At 37.1% G+C, this 26,840-nt stretch overlaps 1 protein-coding gene across 1 annotated transcript in view; it reads right to left on the minus strand.

The window, feature by feature from the left end:
• LOC115226447 overlaps positions 1–26,840 on the minus strand; it is a 577,012-nt gene that overhangs the window by 188,841 nt on the left and 361,331 nt on the right. Inside the window, exons 15-16 of the mRNA XM_036500752.1 lie at positions 14,049–14,104; positions 6,627–6,695 (exon numbers count right to left, since the gene is read on the minus strand). Of these exons, the coding sequence (XP_036356645.1) occupies positions 6,627–6,695; positions 14,049–14,104 (125 nt within the window). The remainder of the gene's footprint in view (positions 1–6,626; positions 6,696–14,048; positions 14,105–26,840) is intronic.

A 26,840-nucleotide genomic window follows, 5' to 3' on the forward strand; every position in this document is an offset into this window, starting at 1 on the left:
GAAGGACCAGTTAAGCACAGAAAAAACAGACGTCTGGCTGAAAAGGCTTTTACAGAAGGGCCATTTATGGCATATGGTCAATTGGGGAAAGCGAAGTGGACAGATGAATAGGTTGATGTGTTTACCAATGAAATAAGGAGATTGGCCAGACTTGTGAGATACAAAGATAAAGCACTGGAACAAACCGTTAAATTAGCATTTGTGACTGGATTTCCTGACCACATGTCGGTCAAACTGCAAAAGCTGCTGAATATTCACTCCATGACACCTTTAGCAGTGACTGCAGCAATGAGAAGGGGTCAAATAAGGAACGTGCGCAACCCTTTAAAGGGCAGGTGTTTTCGGTGTCAGGGTTCACACATGGTGAGAGACTGCAAGGAACCCACGCCTGGAGTAATTTGCTATAGATGTAGACAAACAGGCCACATCTCTAGTGAATGTGTTCAGGGAAACGGTCTAAGGAAGACTACTGCACTGGTAGTTGTCCCGTCGAAAGATTACAAGTGTGTATACAGTCGTTGCCATTAGTTGTCATCATGATGGGGGGAAGGTATCACAAGCCCCAGTGGACAGTGGACAGTGGAATAGTACTGGAAGGGAGATCCTCTGATGTTGAAAAACACAGTAGGCTGCTATCAGCATACTCTGAAAGTGGGGTGCCAGAAGCAAGTTCAAGGGAGAGGTGGATCAAGGAAAGCATTCTGATCCCTTGGAAGGAGGAAGTGGAGAGTGGATGCAGCCGACAAAGCATAAAGTCAGGCCAGTAATAGATTTCTGAGAGCTGAACAACCATACAGGTGGCAAAGTCACAGACATTTGTAACGAAACCTTGAGAGAGTGGAGGCAGGTGATAGGGGCCTCCACAATCATCGATTTGAAGTTAGCATACCTGCAGCTGCATGTGGCTATGAGACTGTGGAAATATCAGCTAGTAAGGTACAAGTGTTAGACATAGTGCCTGACTAGGTTGGGATTCGGATTCAGCACTGAAGATTATGGCGATGATTCTCAAAACTGACCTGGGGAAGGCGGACAAAGTGAAAAGAGCCACCAATTCCTATATTGATGATGTCCTGGTGGACAAGAGCATCATGTCGGCAAAGGAGGTCATAAGCCACCTGAGGAGTTTTGGACTAATTGCCAAATCACTGGAGGCGATGGAAGGAAGAGCTGCACTGGGACTCAAACTATGGAGAGACAAGGCTGGTGGGTTGGTGTTTTGGAGAGGGAATGAGATCCCAGAACTGGGCTCCGAGACAACTGTTTTCTGTGTGTGGGAAGCTGCTGGGATACTACCTGATTGCAGAATGGCTCTAGACAGCATGCAGCTTTATCAAGAGGTGAGCTGAAGGAGTGAGGTGGAATGACAATGTGGACAAGAAGACAACTGCCATGATGTAAGAAGTCTTGGTGAGAGTGACTGTGGAGGACCCAGTAAGAGGAAACTGGTATGTGCCCAAATTGAAGAATGGGATCTTGTGGTGTGATGCTAGCAGCATAGCAATGGGAGTTGTCCTGGAACTTGGATGTGTCATGGTGGAGGATGCAGCCTGGCTCAGGAAGAAGGACGACTGCAACCACATTAACATGGTGGAGCTGGATGCAGTGTGGAAGCAACTGAACCTGGCCCTGAGGTGGGGGCTGCATGCCATCGAGATCCAGACTGATTCGGCCACTGTACTTAGATGGGTCGGGATCAGTGGTCACCGGCGAGCAGAGAGTGTGAACCAAAGGGGGCGCAGAGAGGCTGATAAGACACTGTTTGGGAATTCTGGGTGAGCTAGCTGCCGTGTTTGACCTGAGGATGTGAGTGGTTTTTGTGCCCTCTGAAGGGAATAGAGCGAACATACTGACCAGAGTAAAGAAAGCCTGGGTGCAGGTGCCAGAGGATCTAGAGCAAGAAGTGGCTGCAGTGTGTCAACTGAGTGACGTGGAGCTGAGGAGGCTGCATACAATGCATCACATGGAGGTGGACAGGACCCTGTTCCTAGCCAGGAAAGTTGACTCAGACTTGGCCAGGCAGAGGTGTGCAGAGAGTGTTTGGGAGTTGCGACAGGTGCCAGTTCATTGACACTGCTCCGGGTGTGTATGAGGCAGGAAGCATTCCAGTGGAACAGAACTGGGAATGACAGGAAGTGGATGTGATGCACTATCGGCAGGGGATATACTTCTTAATGGTCGACTGCAGACTGGGGCGGTTGGCCATATGGAGGGAGATGAAGATGGGGGACCACAGAGGAAATCACAAGAATACTAAATGAGATATTCCTAAAATGAGGCCCTGTGGATGAGCTGCTAGTGGAAAATGGCACTGCGTTTCACTCGGAGGTGCTGAGGGAAATGCTTGACAGGTGATATGTTAGCCATTTCTTCAGGGCAGCATGCCGACCAAGAGGCAATGGGGTTGTGGAGAGGCATCATCGCACCATCAAGACCATAGCAGAGGAGGGGGCACATCCCACTGGTTGAGGCCATTTTTTGGTACAATATGTTGCCCAGGCAGAGGAGTCAGTGCCACACAGGGCAATATTCAAGTACAAGTGGAGACATCCATGTACCACATTGCCACTGAAGAGAAAGAGCATGCCTTTCTGCAGGTTGGGGAAGTCTGGGTTAAACTCCCATATGTGCGGTGCACATCACAATATGGAAAGGGGACAATAACTTCTGTTAATTCGAGGAATAATGTGCCCGTAGATGGCATACCACATCATGTTTTGGATGTGTGCAGGATCGTCAATGCAATGGAGGATGGAACCAATAGTAATGGACAAGAGGACAAAGCCAGCAGCAACATGCCAGGGACTGAGGCCAGTCCTGAAGTTCCACGGTAGTCGCAGAGGGAGTGGTGCCCTCTCCACTGGTTGGCTGATTATAAGACAAGTTAAGATGTGTGGTCAGAGTTGAGAAGAGGGTGTGGGCAGGTTGGTTGAATGATCTTCAGATCAGTTGGGGCATGTAATGTTATGAGCCAGGCTGTGTTGTAGGGAAAGACAGGAAGTGAGGGAGTATGCATGTCCTGTAGGAAGTTGGGCCTGTGGGTTCCACCAGAAGGGCTGCAGCATGCAAGTGAGGTCGGTGAGGCACGAGCGATCAGTTGGCAGTGGACAGCATACAAGAGCAGACCTGTTAAACGGTACAGCGGCAGACAGGGCACATGATCGTTGTGAGTGACTCTTCCAGATAGACAGGTAAGACTAGCGTAATTCTCTTTCTGCTTCAGTTTTTTCCTCCTTTCACATCACAGTTATTTAACAAGGTTGACAGGCACTAATGTTAGGGATAGTATTCATTGTAAATTCAATGACTATCCACCCTAAACATGTGATTGCTGATGCCAAGTGAGTATGTGTCTGTGTGTACTCGTGTGTTTGTGTGTACAAACATGTTATCTTTTTTATTCATTTGAATTTTTCCTACAAGGAAGTAAATGGTTTCCATCGATGAAAGAAACCTATATCCTTAGAATTTAGAGAACAAAAATGATAGGTATTACATGTACATACATATACATGTATGTATGCATGTATCTTTAGGGACAGCTCTACTGATGAGGAACTGCCTTGTACAGTCTCCAACTTACTTCCTCCAACATATGTGTATGGGTGAATGAGATGTATGGTGGTGGAGGGAAAATAATTTAGTGACTCAGAAAGATGATCAATATATATATATATATATATATATAGCAAGGGTATGAAAGGTACTGGTATCTAGAAGACCAAAAGAGTGGCAGGTAATGCTAAGTAAGTGCTATATATTATATATTTTTATATATTTCATATTTTTATTTCTAATTTCCCTCTATATTCCCTATCTCCTCCTTTTCCATAATAATTCCTTATTTCGAACTCAAATATTTACCTTTATTTAACTATCTCACATCACCTCTAATGAAGGAATATCTATAATATCCCAGAAACAGCTGTAAGACTATATTTACATCTTTTTTCTTACAAATGTCCTGAAAACTCACAGCCTTGGCTTTGTTATCTCATTTTGTCTAATATATATATATATATATATATATATATATATATAGGCACATAGGTTAGTGGTAAAAGAAAATGAAGGTAGTTTCCAAGCTGTGCTTGTGAAGTAGGTTCCCTAGAATCAAATCCTAAATGTTTCATAGTTTGCTGTAATTAGCAAGAGAATATAAGGATTTCCCATTTCAAAATTGCATCCACTGATTATTTTACCTATTTTATAACTCAGTAAAAGTGCAGTATTTGTATGACTGTAAGTGATGGTCTAGTATTTATAGCAACCGTGAGTGTTCTAGTGTCAGGTTATTAAAGTTTAGTGGGTGGAATGCAATAAATGCAATGGTGTCATTTTGTTGTTGAAGGGGACATGATTAACATGACCCCCATCATAGGATGGGGTCAGGGTACATTTGGTATGATTGCCTGGCAGGTGCAGAGATAAAAATGGTCCATGATAACTAGAGCTATCTTGCAAAGTGATAGCGTGGATTTGGGGTGTTTACGTATTGGTCAGGGAAACTTGTAAGAGATAAAACTAGATGAGGCAGAGAGTTGAGGGTTGCAAAAGTTTTGGTTACTGTGTTGGCAGCATCAGTATGAGTAGAAAAGCAAAGAAGAGCATTAAAATTACCAAAAGCCATGACTTTCAAAAGAGGTGAAGTGAAAAAAATGTTCTCAGTGTAGGAATAGATATGGTCAAACAACTGTTGGTGGTTGGAAGAGTTTAGAGAATAATAAAAGAAACAGATGTATTGGGAATTAGAGAGGGAGAATTTGCTACTAATAATTCAAATGAAAGAATTTAGTGGCAGGGAGAATAGGTTCTTTACATGTGTAGATGCCATATCAGAGTGAGAGTTGAGTAAAGAGTGTAGGCTTGACAACAAAAGTAGACTATAGATGAGGTTGAGAGATTTGTATCTCAAAGTAGAATAGGATATGTAGTTTGTTTGTTAGTTAGAAGTGAGGCATAGAGTATAAGTTGGTTTGGAGTTTATACATGTTAGGAAAAAGAGGGAGAATTATCCAATAGATTTAGTTTAAGTTAATGTAAAAAAAAATATTTGTATTGTGGTCAATGCCAGATTTACCTGACTGGCTCCTGTACCAGTGGCACATAAAAAGCACCATCTAATTGTGGCCGATACCAGTGCGCCCTAACTGGCTCTTGTGTCGGTGGCATGTAAAAAGCACTATCTGAACATGATTGATGGCTCCTGTGCTAGTGGCATCTAAAAAGCACTCACTACAATCTTGGAGTGGTTGGTGTTAGGAAGGGCATCTAGCTGTAGAAACATTGCCAGATCAGATTGGAGCCTGGTGCAGCCGCTGGCTCTCCAGACCTCAGTCAAACCATCCAACCCATACCAGCATGGAAAACGGAAGTTAAACTATGATGATGGGAGTAATATTTGCATACAGTTGCTTTTGTATATAGCTGCATTTCTGGTAACATGCACAGAGGCATTGATAAAACCAGCCAAGTTTTAAGTTTTGTACTCTGCTAAGGACATATGAATAGTATGTAATAATATAAACCATTACAAGCATGCATGCACACATAAAACAATTTTTAATTAGCATGAAAACCCAATGCTAGTGAGATAAAGTTATTTGAACCGATTTGTGTGCTGAATGTATAAGAATATGTTTTCTCTACTAAGAATAAAAACAAATTCTTCCTAGTAAAAATTTAAGAGACCGTATTAACATAAATAAATAAAACATATTTTTGTGTTAATGATGATGATATTCACAAATAGATGATGTAAGCTAAGAAAGAAAATTGAAAAAGTTGTTTTTAGCTTAAAATAATAAATGGACATCGCTTTGGAGATGAAAGAAAATTTATATAGCACACACACATACATGTACATTCACAAGCACATACATATCTTTTTACATAACTATGCATAAATATTTTTTTCAAAGGAAAATGTCCGAAAAAATTTTGATGCACTGAAAGTTATTTCTATTTTTAATTTCTCAGCAACAAATACACAATTATATATAAAAAGAATACTATTATCTATGTGAGTGGGTGCACATGCATATTTGCTTAATGGATATAAAGATAAGTAGATTTAATGCGCCAATAACTTAAACCTATAACAGAAAAGCTCTATACCTTATTCTAACATTCAAAAATATTTTTGCACAGATTATTAAATAAAGGAATGAGTGAATGACTAAATAAAAAATGTTTACCTTTTACAAGGGTAAATTTTTTTATAAAAGCTATAACTTATTAACCATGGAAAAATATTTGTTTATGCAAATAGAAATATTTATTATTAATATATTCTCCTTATATACATTAGCCTAAAATTATAGTAGTTCTAATATAAGTCTATTTAAAGGAGTAATGGGAAAAGTGGCAATAACAGAGAAGAGTTCTGTAAAATGATAAAAGTGGCAAACTCTTTTGCCACTCAAATACATGCGAATACTATAATGGAATAAATAAGATAAATTTAGGAATCTGCTATGCAGGCATGCTCCATCCTGTTACATGCATAAGATGTGGTCGAGACGGGTGCAGCTAATATCTACATCTGCACGAAATGTCTGATCACAAAGCTAGCAGACAGTCTAAGGCTGCATTAACACAACTAGAGATGATGTTCAGAAATATACCTCCATCATTTTGGCAGCAGATGCCATCGCAATACTTGTAGCTGTTAATGCTTTGAAACGGTGAGTGTTCTGAGCGTGTACAAAATCAAAAGTATAAAGGAATAAATAAGATAATATTCATTTGAAATTAAATATTTATAAGACATTTGTAGCATCAGGATTTTTCTTTTTCCTGTTAAATAACATTAGACAAGAAACAATTCATACAAGAGATACATTTAACAAATATTTCAAGCTATATTTTATAAGAACATATGTATATATCTGTATACATACATAATCTAAACCGTTATGAAAACAGAAAAAAAAAGAAAAGATTTTAGCAATGAAAGAAACACTGAGAAACTTGACTTTGTATGAAATCAAGTTACGATCACATATATCCAACAGAAAATGATATATAATCTAATACTTCTCAGCATTATATGCTAGAATATTGAATTCCTATCATTATATGAAAGAAAGATAAATACAACAAACTTATATTCAATAATGAACAAATCATATATTTGCATTTCGAGCAAAAGCAAAGAATTTTAGTGAAAATAAAGGTGTTGCAAGAATAAAACAAATTCAGAAGGTAGAATATGAGCTAGAAGATAAAAATATTTACACATAATTAAATATAATTTTGGCAAAAATTTTACATTCAAAATAATTTTGACTCAATGTTACAACAGAAGAGATAAAAATTAAGAAAATCAACCAAGTTTTTTTATTAATGGTACATAGTTTATCGATTTTGAAGGAATGGAAGGCAAAGTCAACTTTGGTGGAAATTAAACTCAGTATGTAAAGGGATATAACTAAATATCACAAAATACATTAGGCACTCTACTGTTCTTTATCTCCATCAAAAAGAATATGATTTATAAAACATAGCATGATATGATGACTGAAATTGTAATTATTTATTTATTTATATTCTAGTCCATGGAAAAAGTATTCATAGCCTTTTCTCAAACTGATGAGGTTTAAACTTAAGCATTAAGACCAGTGTATAGAAAAATGTAGAAGAAAGGAGTTTTCAGATAGATACAGTTCTTAAGGGGAAAGCCTCAGGAAACTATAATGGCTAGTCAGTTCAGGAAATCAGGGACTGTTAAGCTACTCACAGAAGAAGCAGAGAGAAAGTGCATGTCTACATATTAATGAATATAATGCTATTAGTGAGCAATTTCAATGGTGCTCATAGTTGATAAATTTACCAGAGAATTCTCATCTAGATATGTTCAAAGGATTTACTGAAGTTAATACAGTATTGCTTTTGCCAAAATTGTCAAAGACAAAAGACCACTAATATATGGTACAAAAAAGTAGGTGTTGATTGACTGATTGACTGACAGACAGACAGACAGACGGATGGATGGACAGACAGATGGATGTTCTCTTTTTTTAATTATTTGAAATATTCCTGTAAGGAAGAAACTGGTTTCTGACAATGATAGTGTAGTGAAACCAATTGCTATTGTGGCATATCGAATACATTAAAATGATATAGGCTCAGCACATTAATATGTAATGGTTGGTTGTTTTACCTATCATGTGAGTTTTGAACATTAGTTGAGTCCTGTGCTGCAACTTGTTGAATATTGTGCAGGATTTAGATTGAAAGTCCAATCATGCTGTGCATAATATATTCTCAAAGAACTAATCTATATGTGCTCTGGAGTCTCCTTTTTACTATAAATTGGTGTGACTCATTATCTACAAGCAGAAGGGTGAGTGATTTTCATGAAGGCAAGTTATGTTGATTCCCTGCCGTTATTCACCAGAGTAAAATTAATATAATGGAGCACATGTAACCAACAATGACCCAAGCTGAATTATCCAAACAATGGATGAACTACAACCATCAGAATTCGTGATATTTCTTTCTTGATCCACTGTACTACTTTAGAAGAATAAAGTCTTGCTGTTATTTCTAAAGTTCATTTCTTGTATTACTTCCATGAGTGAACATGCAACATATATTTTATAATGGTATGCATGATTCAGTAGTAAAACCAAGGGGGACTTTAGACTTACTGGAAAAATTGGTGACTCTGAATGAATGACTGATGAACCATCATATAAACTGATGACCTCACTTGACAGCCATCCTATACAATAATTCAGTACATATAAGCAGTAAAGATCAAGCACACTTTCCACCAATGAACATCCTATAAATCCTGAATGACTATTGATGCTCAGTTTCTCAATTATTGTTACACATCATGCATAAAAATCTTTTCCATTGAGAAATTCAAATGTAGAACTTTTATTGCAGATTTTATACTTTCAATTATTTGGAGTCCAGAATCTCTTGTGTCCAAGTATTACTACCTCTCTCTACTGTTGTGAACTTCAAAGAATCACTTTGCTTGGCTTGAAATAGCAGTTAAATCTGCCAGCAGGACATTTTGAGTTGAGCAATTGCCAGCTGTTGTCTTTCTTTGAAATTTATATCCTGTAATCAAATGCAGCATGGCATCTTCTCCAGTTCCTTCCATTTCTTCTAACATATCTTATGCCAGCAGCCATGTTGTTTGTTTCCCCACCATTCACAGCAGACCTGGCCATCTGGTTTTCTCCACTAAGCGCAAATTTTGCAACTAACAAAATTACTTCCAACACTAGACAATTTCACTTGTTAGTTAGCATATTACCACCTGCCTTAAGCAGTGAGATGAAAGACCTCATCACCACCCGTGCAGACCAGCCATCATATCAACATATAAAGAAAGAAATTCTGAGGTGCACCTCCACATCAAAACAAAAACGATTTCATCAGCTCCTTTGTATAGAAATTTTAAGAGATAAATACCCATCATAACTGCTCCGATGTATGTGTGATTTATTAGGGAGTAATCCTCTGGGCAAGGACATTTTACCGCAACTTTTCTTTTCCCACCTATCCACTAATTTGCAAGCAATTTTAACAACCATAAGGGAGCAGTGTTCCATTCAACAGTTAGCAGACTCAGCTGATGGTATAATGGACATTTCCTTAACTTCAAGTGGTGCAGAAAATTATCCTTTCATTTCATCACTATCTTCTGAATTAGCTTCTTTTTTTGCAAAGTTGTTGACGAAAATGTCCAAAATATTACTGACCAAATTAATCATTTATGGTTTCCTACTTCCAGTCTGCATGCAAGACCTCACAGATGTTCATTTTCTAGATGTCATGGTACAAGCACTAGCAGGGAGTGGACATCATTTTGGAATTCATGCACATAAGTGTACTTCCCTGTGTACTTTTACTCCAGTTATCCAATGCCAAGAAAACTCCTTTATTAGAGATTAAACAGGACTACATCTCTGGAAAGATCATCAACTTGTCGTGTGTTTTTTTAATCTATGGTACCAATTCCAAGCAGCATTTGTTGGTAGACATAGGAGTAGTATATAGTATTTGGCTTGTGAGCTTATTGACTGATTCATGAGGACCAACAGCCGTTATCTTACAAGCAGAAAATCACTTCCCAATTCAGACTTTTTTGGTGAAAAATGATTCACCTTGGATATAAATCTGTGATGTCAATTTTTATGGGTTTTTATGGTTGCAGACTTACCTTACCTGATTCTTAGTGCAGATTTTGCACCATTTGGTCAATTTAAAAAGTAAGCAATTAATTGACACAAAAACTCATCTCTCTACACTTGTATGTTTTCCAGCCCTTCTACTGTCAGTCCACTTTTTTTTTTGTGTTCCATCTAATCATTTCCATGAACTTTTTATTAAAATTTCTGGATAAGACTCTAGTGCATACAGTGACATACCATATTATTACCAAAGGACCATTTGTCATGTATTGTTCCAGACATCTTGCCACAAATAAACTTAAAGTAGCTAAGGAGGAATTTAGTCACATGTTGGATCTTGGTATAATTCATCCTTCTAGCAATAATTGGTTATTTCCCTTACACCTTGTACCTAAAAAGTCAGATTTGCAACCTTGTAGAGATTATCAACGCTTTAACAGTACAAGATAAATATTTCTCATATTCATGATTTTTCTGCATCATTATATGGCAGTAGTATCTTTTTGAAGTTCGATTTAGTGTGTGCATACAACCAGATTTCAATTGATCCCTAAGACTACTTTAATTATTCCTTTTGGTTTGTTCGAATTCAAATGCCTTTTGCCCTACGTAATGCTACTAATACTTTTCAGAGATTTATTGAAGCCCCACATGGTCTAGGTTTTGTTTTCACTTACATTGATGACTTAATTATAGCCAGTTCCACAGAAGAGGAACATATACTTCATTTAAAACAACCTTTTACTCACCTGTCACAATATGGTGTGATAATTAATGCAAATAAATGTGTTTTTGGTGTTCCTTCCATCACTTTTCTGGGACATGTAATTGATAAAGATGGAATAAGTCCATTACAGGGGAAGATTGATGTTAGTTGTGATATTCCAGTTCTTTCTTCTCCAACAAAGCTATGAGAATTTCTCAGTTTAACTTCTATAGAAGATTTATTCCACATTGTACTAAGACAATTTTTCCCCTCACGTAATAAAAAAAGGAAAATGAACCTATATCATTAAATTCTATTCAACTACAAGCTTTTGAGGATATTAAGGACAAGTTATCAAGAGTTAAACTTTTGGCTCACCCTGTTCTAGATGCTTGGCAATCACATGCTTTTTTCCCAAATACCTCAAACCAGCAGAGTCAAGGTAAAGCACATTTAGTATAGAACTGCTTATTTAGCTATGAAAAAATTTCCAACACTTTCTTGAGGAGCAACACTTTACAGTTTTTACTGATCATAAACCATTGACTTTTGCTCTACAACTAAAAACAAATATTTGCCCAGAGACTTATGACATTTGGATTTCATTTCACAATACACTGTTGATATTTATTACATCAAGGGTGCAGATAATTCTGCAGCTGATACCTTATCTTGCATACATATTATTAATTCCACTGACTTGCAGCAAATTGCATTGAATCAATAACAAGATGACAAATTTTTGCATCTTCAATTGTTGGACTCACCTTCTTTAGACCTCTGTTTACTACCACTACATTTTACAAATTCTTCTATTTGGTGCGATGTTTCTACCAATTTTTCCAGACCTTACATTCCTAAGATTCATAAACAAACGTTTCTTTTTTGGTTCTTTATAATCTATCTCATCCTGGTATTTCAGCAACAGCAAAATTAATTTCAAGTGGTTTCATGTGGCCCTGTATGCAAAAAGATATTCGTAATTGGATGTGCACTTGTACATCATACCAGAAAGGTAAAGTTCACCGCCATATACAAGGCACCTTTGGGCACTTTTGCTACTCCAGACACATGTTCTAAACATATTCACATATTGTGAGACCCTTGCCACCAGTTCAAGATAATATATATATATATATATATATATATGATTTCTTTAAGATTTACTTAAGTCTTTTTCATTTAGGGAATTCAAGCTGGTCACTAACCAAATAGCAAGGCCCTTTTGTTTTAGTTAAGACAGGTGTCAGGGGTTTGTGGTCATCTTACTCAATTGATGTGCAGTATAGCCCGGCTTTGCTCGGGATTAAGTTATGATTATTAAGCTAATCAAGCTCTTTATTTCAAAGCAAACTAAGTAACATTGACATCAAATTTGAGTGAAATCCATTGAAATTGGTAAACTTTTGGCTGAAATTTTGCAGACAAATTGATTGGGAAATCTCATAAGGAATCAGTTTATTGATTTTTTCCACTCGTCGATTTTTTTTTCTTTCGTTTTTGGAGAACTTAAAGCATTCAAAGATCCCATGAGTCCTAAGTAATACTGGCATCAAGTTTGAACAAAATACATCAAAATTGGTAGACGTTATGATTGAAATGAGTCAGATCTCTCCTTTCGAAAACATGGACAGTTTCGAAACATTGTTTACAAAATGCAAATTTGTAAACACAGAGACATAAGTTTTGTAAGTGGAATAGAGAGACCTACCTTCTCCCACAGAGATGTGAGAGCCAAATCTCTCCTTCAAAAACATGAACAGTTTCGAAACATTGTTTACAAAATAATAGCTGATCATTTGCGAAGGAGCGTGTCTAGAGTCAACACGTAGGTCTTTTGCTCTGGTAACCACAACCAGCTATATATCGCTATGAGTAGAGCAACGGATTCAGCTAATTTGGAAATTAGCTGTGGAGAAATGGAGATTATCGTTTATATTGAGTGTGTGTATATATATATATATATATATATATATATATGGGCAATGCATGTGTTTCACACATACATAACAACACCTGTCTGTCTGTTTTTGCCTGTCAATCACTCAGTAAAAAGACGAAATTTTAAAAATCTATTATATCTCTCTCTCTCTCTCCCTCCCTCTCTTTACACCATCGCTAGAAGGGGACTTAACTCATGTTTGTAAACAATGATGGTGTCACTACAGTGGATTTCTCCGCTATGAAAATTCACTATTCACGGGTGCCTTGGGGGAAAATGATTTGACGAAAATACAGCTAGGATCATGATGAATGTCCTCCTAAAATTTGAGCGATATGCATGCTAATTTGTGGATGTGCATAAACTACATTCACGTACAAACACACACACACATCCTGCCTTATATATATACAAATGTTTGTGCTCATGGTTAAATTGTATTTGTGTGGTGTACATGTTTTTCATTTTAGTATGCAAGTGTCTGTGGTTTACACTATTTATACTATATATGAGGAGTATTGAGAAGTTCCTGCCTTTGGGTAAAAGAAAATACAGGAGGATCAGTTAATTATGATTTTATTCAACATATTCCCCTCTCACATTCACACACTTATTGCAATGTTTCTTCAGTTTTTCTAAGCCCTGTAAAAAAAACAGAAGGCATTTCACAATATCCTTAAAGCCAGGAACTTTTCAGCACACCCTTGTGTGTATGTATGAAAGTATGCATGCATGCATATGTAAGCTCCACAGGTTGTTATTGAGGAGGGAAAGACATTCAAGATGATACAGAGGATCTTTCATGAAAGCTCATCTACTGTGAGTTGTTGAAAGAGAGTGTGATAGGTCAGTGGCTGGCAGAGTCAGAGAGGCTACCATTTTAGGGGATGAGATAAGTAGATACATGGAGAGAGAGAGAGGGGAGAGTTTGAAGTGACCTGCTTGGGAGCATACTGCCTGAGACTCATAAAATGAACATTATCAGAATAGTTTGTTTTGTGAGTTCGAAAAGACTGCAGAAATTATTGCATTTGTGGAGTGTGCACAGGTAGTGAGAGACAGGTTTGAGTGGAAAAGATCAGGAGATATTCTAGGCTGAATTTAATATGATTTGAATCTAATTTAGATATAGCAAACTCAATGGCATTTGGTCTAACTGTTTTCAGATTGAAACTTTATTGAAATTTATCAATGATAACAATAGATTGTCTTAATGAAAAATAATCCTTAGATTAATACTTACCTTTGAAGGAACGCTGGAAAGTGACGTGGCTCGACGCGGCAGCGTTGAAGAATCTCCTATAATTTTTTACAAATTGAAATAGATCATTTCACAAATAGAATTTCAATGTTAGAACACTGATTAACATATACACACAACAAAAACATTAAATTCAGCTAATAATTTATTTAAAATTTTGTCATAATTTATATAATTTCTAAATGCATAAAATTAATAATTTTGTTCTTTCAGATAAAATAGCAAAGAAATATATTAATCAGGTATATATCATTATCAATTATATGTATATAATTAAGAAAATAAGGATGCATGTTATTTCAGTAATACTATGCATCATCATCAATAATATTAATATGCTAATATGTACATATGTACATACCTGTGGTGTATGTCACACTGAGTTGAAAGGAAGAGGTAAAACAAAAAAAAATAAAACTTGTTAAGCAGAGGCACTATAGTTGAAGTGAGAGGCAAAGTGGCAAAGAGGGGGGAGTTGGAGAGAGTGAGAGAGATGGGGAGATTGATAGTGCTGAGAGGTGAGAGAAATATAACTACATTAAATGTAGGAGGATGGTTAGAGACAAGGCAACATGGAGGAAGGAGATAGGTGGGAGGAGGAAGAGAGATTGAGTGAAGGAAGGGAGTGGATAGAGAATAATGGTGAAAGAGAATGAAACCATTCTCATAGAGAAAATGCTGGAAGACTTTTTGTTTTGTACGATATATGACAAAGCCTTTAAATATATGGAAATTGTAAAACAATGTATGTATGTATGTATGTATGTATGTATGTATGTATGCATGCATGCATGCATGTGTTTATGCATGTATGATGTATGTATGTACGTATGTATGTATCTATCTATCTGTCTGTCTGCCTATTTCTCTTTCACACTCTTTCTCTCTCTCTGTTACTGCTACTTTCTACAGTTGAAGGGAGAGGTAGAAAGAAAAAGAGAAATAAAAAGTATTAAGTAGAGGCAGTATAGTTGAAGTGAGTGGCAGAGCAAGAGAGAAGAGAGACAGAGAGGGAGTGAGTGGTGACTGAAAGGAAGGTGATATTCATTCTGTGTTTTTACATGTTTATCAGTATTTTCAGAGTAGACAGATACATAACCACAGCAAATATTGGATGTTACTTTTACTTTCCTACAATATAATTGATTACTGTAGTTTATATACTGGATCTTAAGTCAATATTGGATATCACTTTTACTTTTCTATAATATTGGATGTTAATTTTAAATGTGCTATAATTGGATGTTAATTTTAAAGGTGTTTACATTTTATGTATTTTGTAGAATTTTCCAGGGTCCTGCTTATGCATAATTATTTGATAGCTATTAAATGAAGCCACTATTTACAGATGCTTACACTTTTTGTTTTCCATGAAGTTTTCCCGGGTCCAGCTAGTATATGTATAATTTTAGAAGTGTATACATGTGCATGTGTATATATTTTTGCATATATACATACAAGGTGGTATCAAAAAGTTCCTGGACTAGTTATGCTTAATAAAAAATAACTTATTTACCTAAGTTTTAATATCACCTTCGGAATAGTCATTTTGCACAGCAATACACCAGTCCCAGTGTTTCTGCTACTTTTGGAATCCAGCATGGAAGTTGTTTTCCATAAGTGACTAGAGGACCTTCTGCAATTTCCTATGGATCTCAACAACAGTGACCTTTGAGCTGCATTTTCATCTTGGGGAAGAGATGGAAGTCTGCAGGTGCTAAATCTGGTGAATAAGGCTGGCATGGAAGTGATACCATGTTTTTGGCGAGAAACTCACAAGTGAGGAGAGATCAGTGACAGGGTGCATTGTTGTCATGAAGAATCCAATTCTTTGCACTCCACAGATACAGTTGTTTTTGCTGAATGTCCTCCCTCAAACACTTCAAAATATTGACGATCTGGCCCTGGATGATGAATTCTTGATGCACAATACTGTGGATATCAAAAATTTAAAAAAATGATGAGCATGCTCTTGATTGAGCTGTGGCTCTATCATGTTTTCTTTGGTCATGGAGATGAAGGGCTCTTCTATTGTGACAACTGCTGCTTCATCTCAGTGTCATACCAGTAGACCCAACTCTTATCACTGGTGATGATATTTGATATGAAGGTTGGGTCATGCTGATAGAGATCTTCACAAACTTCAACACAATATTCTTTTTGCTCAGTGGTCAGAGACACACCGCATGTTCAATTCAGAAGTTAGGATTGCCTGCATGGACCCGTACAATAGACCAACAACATCAGCAATGTCATTGAGTGTCTTCTGACAATCCTCATGCACAACCTGATGAATTTTCATCACATTTCTGAAGGTGACGCTTATGGCAGTTCTTCCAGATTGCTCGTCGTCTTCCAGGGACTTCTGGTTTTGAAACACCTGTGTCACTTGAAACATTGTGTACAATCCATTGCCTCATCACCATAAGCTTGCTGAAGCATTCTCAATGTTTCTGTAGCAAACTTCCCAAGTTCAACACAAAATTTCATATTTGGCTCTTTGTTCCATCTTACTGTCCATGTGAAAATCACAGACTACAGCATACACATGATCATAAAAATACTTCACAACTTGTGAAGTAAACACAACAATGTCACTTGCCACACTGCCTCATGACGGTCACTGCTAGCTCTCACTGCATGCAACCATGTGCTGACATCTGTTGGTGTGCTACAGAACTAGCCCAGGAATTTTTGATACCACCTTGTACATACATACATACATACATACATACATACATACATACATACATACATACATGCATACATACACATATATATATATAATATATATATATATATATATATATATATATATATACATATCATACTTACATGTAAGTTTACCTACATAGCAATGTTTGTTTTTATGTCAAGATATATATAAAAACAATAGAATATTAAATTAAGAGATTATTCAATACTTTGTATAGTATTCATATTTATTAATTTTTACAAAGAAAAGGCTGACAGTGACTTCAAAGTTTTGACCATATATATATATATATATATATATATATATATTATATATATATATATATATATATATATATATATATATATATATGTATGAATAAAATAAAGACTATTAGCCAACATAATGTGGCAGTCCTGGATGAAACGAATGTTACTGTTGTTTAGCCCCAGGAAACATCGTTTCCAGCTGGCTATATGACACAATATCTGTGTCCTTATATTTTCGAACACAAACCAGAAACTGGTCCATAGAGGTTGCTTTGTGCTGGATGGGGTGCTGAACTCCTCTGTTCAAAAATATAAGGACACAGATATTGTGTCATATAGCCAGCTGGAAATGATGTTTCCTGGGGCTAAACAACAGTAACATTCGTCTCATTCAGCACTGCTATGTTATGTTGGTAAATAGGCTTTACTTTAAAGCACTGTTACTGAATATCTCTCTTTGAGAGATTTAGAAATAATAATGTTTCTCTCTCTCTCTCTCTCTATATATATATATATATATGTGTGTGTGTGTGTGTATATATATATATATAATACCCAGAAGAGATCCCAGGATGCATCAACCACAGATTCATAATCACAGCACTCAAATTCATCCTACTGAACAACTATTTCATGTTCGATAGTTTACTATCGACAAAAATGTGTAATTGCAAAGGGAACCCGAGCTGCTCCAGTGATTGCGAACCTTGTAATAGGTTACCTAGAGCTTAAAATATATCAATCATCACTACAAAAATATGGCACCTCATTTCATTGCTATTTAAAGGTGAACTGGAAGAGCTATTTGGACGATTGCTTTATACTTTGGAAAGACACCATGGCCAAACGCCTCGATTTCAAAATAATGCTTAACAATATTAATAGCAACGTACAATTCACCATGGAGCACAGCAGTAAACACCTCCCTTTTCTTGACATCCTAATTAAAATAGTCAATAACCACATCGAAACAGGCATCTTCTATAAACCCACAGATTCTAAACAATACCTATTATTCAACTCATGCCACCCCAAACACATAAAAAAATTAATATACCTTATAATCTAGTGAAAAGAATGAACAAAGACTCCTTGAACTCAGATCAATACTAATCAAAAGACATTACCCAATATCATTAATAAATGATGGCATTAAATGAGCTATGAAAATAGATATACAAACATTAAGGGAAATTAACTGAAATACTAAACCAGACTTAAAAATACTCCCATACATCTCCACACATAATCCTAGAAACAACGAAGCCTTTAGCATTATTATCCAAAATCTTCCCATCCTCACAGGAGATAAAACAATGAACAAAATTTTAGGCTCACACAAAATTATCAAAAGCAAAATGCAACCCAAATCATTGAAAAAAATATTAACCAGTGCAAGACTATATCCATTAACAACAGAACCATGCCCCCACCTTTTGGAGGGTTCAGAGTTCCACTTTAAACAAAGTGAAATATTCAAGATTAAATCAAATTTCACCTGTGCCTCGGAAAATCTAGTCTATGCCAAACAGGAATATCACTCCATTGAAGAACCACTCTCCACAAAGAACAAATCCGCCACCCACAATACAGATACAGGTCAGTGAACACAGAAAGGTGTGCTAGGAATCATAATCCTAATTTCCTAATTTTCCCCTTCTATCAATGTTCACAGAACACCTCAGTACAATAAAGAATGAATAAAGAGGCAACTTTCATCAATAAATATCTTCCACAACTCAATATGAACACAGAACACCTTCAGTCATTGCTTTCCCTCACTTTCTGCCATACTTCATCTTATAGCACTTCTTATATCTACTATAATTCTCAATACCCTCTCATCTCTGCTATCATGCCCCACTTACTGCAGCTACTATCCCCCCTTATGTACTTTTACATGTCCCTCCCACTACTTTTCACATCATCCTGTTACTTTCTAATCTATTCTCCTTTGATGTTTCTTGGGATGAGTAGCGTTTGTGTTTTCTTGCTGCTCAAAGAAACAAGATTGATGCATCTACATTTTAGGATTCTTTTGAGGTCTTTGGTCTTGAAGTTTGTCTTGTTGTGATGGTGTTTAGGTTGTGAATAGATGATGAATGGTTGGAGAATGTTAGGGAGGGTAATATTATCTGCATAAGAGAAGTGTTATTGAATGTGATGTCATGTAAGTCATTGATGTATAGAAGGAAAAGAGTGGGCAACAAAACCAAACCCTGGGGTAAACCAACGAGGAACAGAAAGAGCTCTGTCAACCCACATGGCAATAGTGTAATCTGAAAGGATGAAGTCCATAGGTTGAAATTTCAATAGAATATTAACATGTCAGATATGGTCAAAAGTTTTACTGATACCATGAGTAACAACAGGATTTTCACCTTATTCCACTCAAGGTCAAAAACCTCCTGGTGCTAACAGAACAAGAGTAAGTCACCAGTGGATCAGGCTTTACAGAAACTGTCCTGGTAGTCATTAAGAGGAGAGAAATTCAAGGTGTTGTTAATGGCCATCTCCATTACCTTATATACTCATTCATATATATATAAAAAGATACATACAGTTTAATTGCCATCAGATATACTGCCCATTTCACAATATTTATAAAGGCATTGATTTTTAGTGTTTTGCCATTTTTAAGATTTTATCATTAAGGCCAAAAAGAAAATTTCACTGTTTAGAGGACATAATTTTTATGTGGGTGGTGACCAATTATCTGTCCACTGTCTGATCTACAATCATAAAATATAAAATATAAAAAAATACTTTTAAGTGATGGTTTGTTGCCAACTTAATGTGGCAGTCCCAGGAAAAGGAAGAATGCTACAGCTATTTAGCCCCAGGAGATATCGTTTCCAGTTGACTATGTAACACAAGCGTTCTGTGTCCTTAAGTTTTCAGAGGAGATAAGCACCTCCACTCAGCAAAGCTAGCATCTAGAGACTAGTTTCAGAGTCATTGCTGGGGTTAAATAGCAGCAGCATTCTCCCCTTTCCAAGGACTGCCACATTAAGTTGGCAACAAACCATCACTTTATCATGCTGTTACTGTATAAGTCTCTCTGAGAGATTTAGAAATGCAAATTTCTAATTTTGTAGATCAGTGAATTTATTTCACTTGAAATTCTATAAGTTTTGAAAGGTGAATAAGCATCGACAGCTAGCAAAGCCAAGCTTTTTTGCCTCTTTCTGGATTATTTTTTGCTCTTCAATTCTATGTTGTTTGTTGCTGTTACTGAGTGGGTTCGTTTTTTGTCCGTGGTTATTGTTAATTGTGAACTATGGTTTTTTGTAATTTTCACCCTATGGGGCTGAAAATTTATGTGTATTCAACTTTCATTATGGCTTTAAATTTGTCGTCCGACTTTCCCGTGGTGGGAGAAGTTTACTCAAATGAAAAAGGAAAACCAAGTTTCTCACAGGCTGTGAATGGAAATACAATTGAATTCAATACGACGAGAGCTCTGCTACTGTCTTTCTGGCCTGACTTCCTTGAAGTGTGGACGGCATTTTCTTTGCTCCTTCGCCGTCCTCAAAAATAGCGTTCGTAATACTTTTTTGCATTCGGCTTAACAGCTCTTCTTGTCTTGTTATTCTCCTTGTCCTGTCTTTTACTGTTTATATTTTGTACTGTCGTTATTGCCCTTTTTTATTGTTACCATTTTTACCCCTCTGCAAAAAGATCTCAAATTTTATTTGATTTGCTTTTCGCAGGAAGGAAAGTTTCTATTGAAGATGCGTATCGCCTTCACTTTCGAAATGCAGAGTAGATGAAACCATGGCGACTGAAGAAGGGGAATTTTCCTTGTGTTATTTGTCCTGTACTCTATTTTTTTGTTGTTTAAGAAAAATGTCCAGTTCCTTGGTTTTGTGTTTATGTTTTCGTTTCTCATTGTTTTCGACGTTTTTTTGGTGTCCTGTACCCATATATGCATGTATATATACATGTAGAGGTAGGTACGTACATATATGTATATATATATGCATATGTTTTATTTATTAATATATTATATGACAGAACGCACGCATCCCTTTCTAAGTAAGATTGTTCTTGATATATATATATATATATGGGCAACACACACACACACAAATATATACGTATGTACACCTATTGCATACATGTTTTTTATATTCCCTTGCCTGTGCCCCTGTCCCACCACCACCCTGAGTAATACCATCAATTGAAGCAAATTTGGCACCCAGACGTAAGTTTTGTAAGAGGAACAGAGGGGCCTACCTTCTCCCGCAGAGATGTGAGAGTCAGATCTCTCCTTTCAAAAACATGAACAGTTTCGAAACATTGTTTACAAAATAATAGCTGATCGTTTGTGAAGGAGCATGTCTAGAGTCAACACTTAAGATTTTTGCTCTGATAACTTCTGCTCTCTCCCATGTTCACGCACGACCAGCTATATGTCGCTATGAGTAGAGCAATGGATTCAGCTAATTTGGAAATTAGTTGTGGAGAAATGGAGAATATCATTTATATTGTGTGTGTGTGTGTGTGTATATATATATATATATACGGGCAACACACACACACACATTACATACATGTTCATGTGTGTGACTGAAGCCATTCACACATACATACATACATAACAACCCATGTATGTCTATTTTTGCCTGTCAATCACTCACTAACATAATGAAATCTTAAAAATCTGTTATCTCTCTCTCACTCCCTCTCTTTACACCGTTGCTAGAAGGGGACTTAATTCATATTTGCAAATGATCATGTATTTCTCCAACTTGAAAATTGTTACAAGTTATGGTTCAAAATTATTTTTACCGCTATTTGCTGGTGCCTCGGGGGAAAATAATTTGATGAAAATACAGCTAGGGTCGTGACAAATGCCCTCTTAAATTTGAGTGACATGTGTGCTAATTTGTGGATGTGCATAAACTACATTCACGTGCACACACACACACATCCTACCTTTTATATATACAGATGTATAAAGATGTGTGTATGTGTGAGTGTGTACACAGAAATGTTAATATATCCACCGTGAATGACTGTATACATATGAACAAAACTAGATGACTTTGGGATGTAGTCTAGAGTGTCCATACAAGTAGCTGCAGTACAATTATAGTAATTTTTATTTAAATTTTGCCTATGGTTATCAGAATTGAAAATTTTGGGGCTCTAAAGAAGAGTCCTAGTCTTTGTGAAGCTATTTTAGCAATGTTAAATATGTAGGAACATCATAATACATCATCAGAGATGACCTAATATTTGTAATGACTTTAAGGGTTTTAGTTATATGTTGTTCATGATTAGTGAGGGTGAAGTACAAGACAGTTTCCTTGATAAGTGTAGTGATTTAGTTTTCCACTGTTAAAGGAGACTAAGTTCTTAGAGGTATCAAAAGACTGGTATGAGGTTGTAGCAAAAAATCATCACTGCTTAACCAGACCTATAAGCAAAGGTGTTACAGTTATGACTATCTCATTTTTTGCATATCTACAACTACATTGGTCAATGTCTCCTTACTTTTTCAAGATGGTAGGGTGTAATTTGAGAGAATTTGCATAGAGCCTCTTCCAATGTTGTTTAGGTTGAGTGTGGACAAATCCTGCGCAAAGAAGAGTGATTAGGTGTCTGAGTTATTAGAAATGACAAAAGTTAGTGTGGAAGACATTACTGAGCATTGGTGTTTACCAGAGTTGGGTATGGGTTGGCTGGTGAGCAAGGAAATTCTCATACCAAACATGGATGATGGTTTCACTGATATTGTGAGATAAGAGAGCATGTTTCTAGTTGATTGGCTATTACATTGCCATCCTGCTGGTCACTGAGAAGGTGGGAAACAGATTGAAGATTATGAAAGGGGTAATTATTAATAAATGTTTCCATAAACACTGACATGTTAGAAGATTGGAATTTGGCAGGATCAAAGATGTTAAACGTTTTAGAGGGATGGAATATACACTGTAGTAGGTTTCCAAAAATGGAAAAAGAGGCTTGAAAAGTTTGGTGAGGATAACAATTTGCAGTTAAGCTTTAAAGTACATTATTTGAAGTTGATGAGAGGTATGCTGATTACCTGTATGTCTTGTCAGAATGGATGACCTGGTGAGTTTTTGTCTGTGATGACTATGGTGGTGAGATTGAGGGTATGGGAAATTTTTGTTCTCTGTATGTAGTGTAGAGTTGGAGGTGAAGGCAGACGCATATGTGGAGGTTTTTTAAGTGAGAGTGCTGCTAAAAGATGAGAAAATATGATGAACTTGTGAAAGATTTGACAAAAGAGGGGTACAGTTCAGGCAGTGGAAGATGATATACAAGGGTTTGTTGCATCTCCATGTACCAATGACCAGGTCAGAATCAAAATTCACAAAAGAGTAGCAACAATGAACACCTGTCAGAGACAGCTGAGAAAAGCTCAATGTGGCTATGGTAAAAGAGAAACAAGATCTGCAATTAAAAATAAATACTGCAAACTGCTACACAGTGAATAGGAGGAGGGAAACCCAGATTGAAATAGATCCACAGTGCAAGTTAATTCAGTGGTCTTTGTGGTCAATTGATATAGACAAACATAGGGTAGAATCCAAAACATCCAGTATTGTAAGGAACTAGAGCAGTTTTAGATAAAATGAAATGAAAATTTTTCAGCAGATTTTATTTCTGATTGTACTGCATAGCCTTCTAGTTACTTTCTCACCTCTCAAATTGCAACATAACCTTCTACTTTCTTATCAAAAGTGCACCAACCTCTCATATATTACTCTGGGTCTCTACAGTTCAACCATCAAGACTTTTGTCGGCTCTATAGTAAAAGACAGGTACTCATAGTGCTGCACAGTGGGACTGAACCCAAGATCACTTTATTTGGAAGCAAGCTTCTGAACTACATAGCCACTCCAGCAGTATATATGTATACATATATTATAAAGATACATACATTTTTAAATGGCGGTGCCCCAGCATGGCCACAGCTCATTAGCTGAAACTGGAAAAACCGAAAAACCAAACCATACACATATGCATGTGTGTGTGTGTGTGCATGTAAAATAGATGTAAATGAGTGGTGCATCATACAAGTGGTGTCCTTTTCTAATCTTCCATGTACACCATGGGGAAATATAACCATACTCAGAAACAGGTGAAGATTGGCAACAATTAGGTGCAACTGGCTGTAGAAAATTTGCTTTAATAAATTCTATCTGACTTATGCAAGCATAGAAAATTAGATGTAAAAAGAATGATGATGGTTTATTCTTGGGTATTTTCACAGAATTCAATGAAAGGATACACTGAACCACAAAAGGAATGTGAGACATGTGTGACTGTGAAATATGTTTTAATTTCATTATGTCAGAGATAAATTTTGATAAATCTAATAAAGTCAATTTCTTGGATGCACTTTGACCACAGACTATGGGTTGTTGTCATGTGTTCTGGTAGTGGGCAGATCCAGCACATCGAAATTGTAGAGCATGAGATGTTCAATATCGTGTATGCCCTCCCTAGGTGTTCAAAATGGTCATACACTGTCGGTACATGGAATGCATGAGGTGGCTCACAAAAGCCATTGGCACCTGTGCCCACACCCTGAGGAAAGCTGCCTCCAGTTCCATGTGAGTTGTCGGCTTTGGGACCACCTGGTTCAGCTGTCTCTGGATTTCATCCCACAGGTGTTCAATTGGGTTCAAATCCAGGTTGAGAGCTAGCCACGGCATGGTTCTGATGTTTTACTGATGCAGGAAGTCCATGATGACCCTGGCCATGTGGGAGGGAGCATTGTCCTGCTGGAACACATGGCTATGGTGATGTGAGGCCTTAGGATCTGGTCAATGTAGTGCTGTGCTGTGATGCCATTCCCTCTGCCTGCACCAACATTTTGGAATACATGGGGCCCAATTTTCTGATTCAGGCCTATAGCACTCCAAACCATGATGCTTTGGCCACCCCACAAGTCTCTCTCCATTACACGTGTCTCTGTAGCGTTCATTCCTCCTACACCATACCTTCACTCTGCCATCCAACGCAGTACCAACTCTCACCAGAGAAGACTACTGACTTCCATTGTTGATGCCACCAATGTTGGTGCTGTGTAGCCCACTGTAGTTATGCCTGATGGTGGCGGGCAGTGAGAATAAGCCCTTAAGCAGGACGATGGCAACACAGGTTATTGGTGGTCAGTGAACATCATACTGTTGCTGACAGGTCGCTATCCAGTGCCAATGTTCCCCATGAGCTGTCACATCGGCCAGTCTGAAACGATCACGAAGGTGTTGCAGGTGAATGAAGTAGTCCTACCTGGGCATGGTCTGCAGTGCTGTTGTATCGCTGTTGCAGGTGATAGATGGTGCTGACATGGACTATTGTAAGATTTTGCAAAAACCAGGGCATGCTGCCCTGCTTAGCAATCAGCCAATAACTTGTTCTCTGTGCTGCTGACAATCAGGTCATACCTGATGGGTCCAAGTTACGAATACCAGGAATGTGGTTCAAGTTGATTTTTATACCCATAATCTCCACAAGATGCATGTGCATTTCAGTTTCCATGACAATTGTTTGCGACTGCCACCTACAGCATCCAATGCATTTTGGCATCTTGTTTTAGGGAAAGTTGAAGGGTTACCTGCAATTTTGGTTCAGCCATAAACCAGCATATCTTGGAATATTTACACTTACATCCCCGAAAAAAATTTTCAGAATTTAGCAAATAAAAATAACATTTGAAAAAATCGCATTTCTTTCACGGTTCAGTGTAGAGTACATAATCTTCAAAACATAAAATATTGGGTGTCTTTCCTTCTTCCAGAGTTTATTTCTTTTAGTCATTACAAGCAATTAGATAGAAATTCATCTTCAAAGTTGTTGATTGAAACCAAATATGCTGCTTTGAGATATTTTATATCAAATAGAATTAAACTAGATGAGATGCAGTTTGGTTTTGTAAAAGTATTTCTGATGCTACCTTCTTAGACAACAGCAGAACTATTTAGCTCAGAGTAAACTATTGTCCTTAGCGTTTGTTCACCTGGAGAAAGCCTTCAATAGAGTCCTTCAAGTTGTGATATGGTGGTCTCTGAGGATGCTAGGGGTAGGCAAATGGGTTGTAAAAGCCATACAAGTAATGTACAGGGGTGCTTTCAGTGAGGCAAGAGTTAGCCAATAAGTAGTAGGCACTCAAAAGGGCTTAGTTCTCAGTCCCTTCCTATTGCCTCCAGGCAATAACAGAAGAATTCAAGATTGGCTGTCTCTGGGAACTACTATATGCTGATGATCTTACTCTCATAGCAGGATTTGTAACAAAATTAAAAAAGAAATTCCAGGTTTGGAAGTAAAACCTGGAATTGAAGATAGGACTCTACTCACTTTAGATAAATAGTCTTGCTCAATATGTAGGAATATGTAGTTGAATCACATGAAAGTTAACAGAAAAAGTAGTGCTTGTATGTGGAAGATGTACAAGGGCCACAAAAATTAGGAAATTGAATTTCTCAAAAGCTCTGGAGGTAGTGGATAGTTTCTGTCACCTAGGTGACCTAATTAGCAAAGGAGGAGGATGTTCTAAAAGTAAAGTTGCTAGAATAACAATAGGATGGAGAAAATTCAGAGAGCTAATTACCTCTCTCAGAGTGAAAGACAAACTGTATGATGCTTGCATAAGTACAGCAATGGTACATGGTAGTGAGATGTGGGCCCTGAATGTGGAAAACATGTAAAAACCAGAGTGTAATGAAGCTGATATGTTTTGTGGGATGTGCAATGTCAATGCAAATGTATGGCAAAGTGCTAAGGTACTGAGAGAAAAATTCAGCATAAGAGGAATCAGATGTAGTGTGC

Source organism: Octopus sinensis, linkage group LG2 (assembly GCF_006345805.1).
Source record: "Octopus sinensis linkage group LG2, ASM634580v1, whole genome shotgun sequence".
NCBI classification, from domain to species: domain Eukaryota; kingdom Metazoa; phylum Mollusca; class Cephalopoda; order Octopoda; family Octopodidae; genus Octopus; species Octopus sinensis.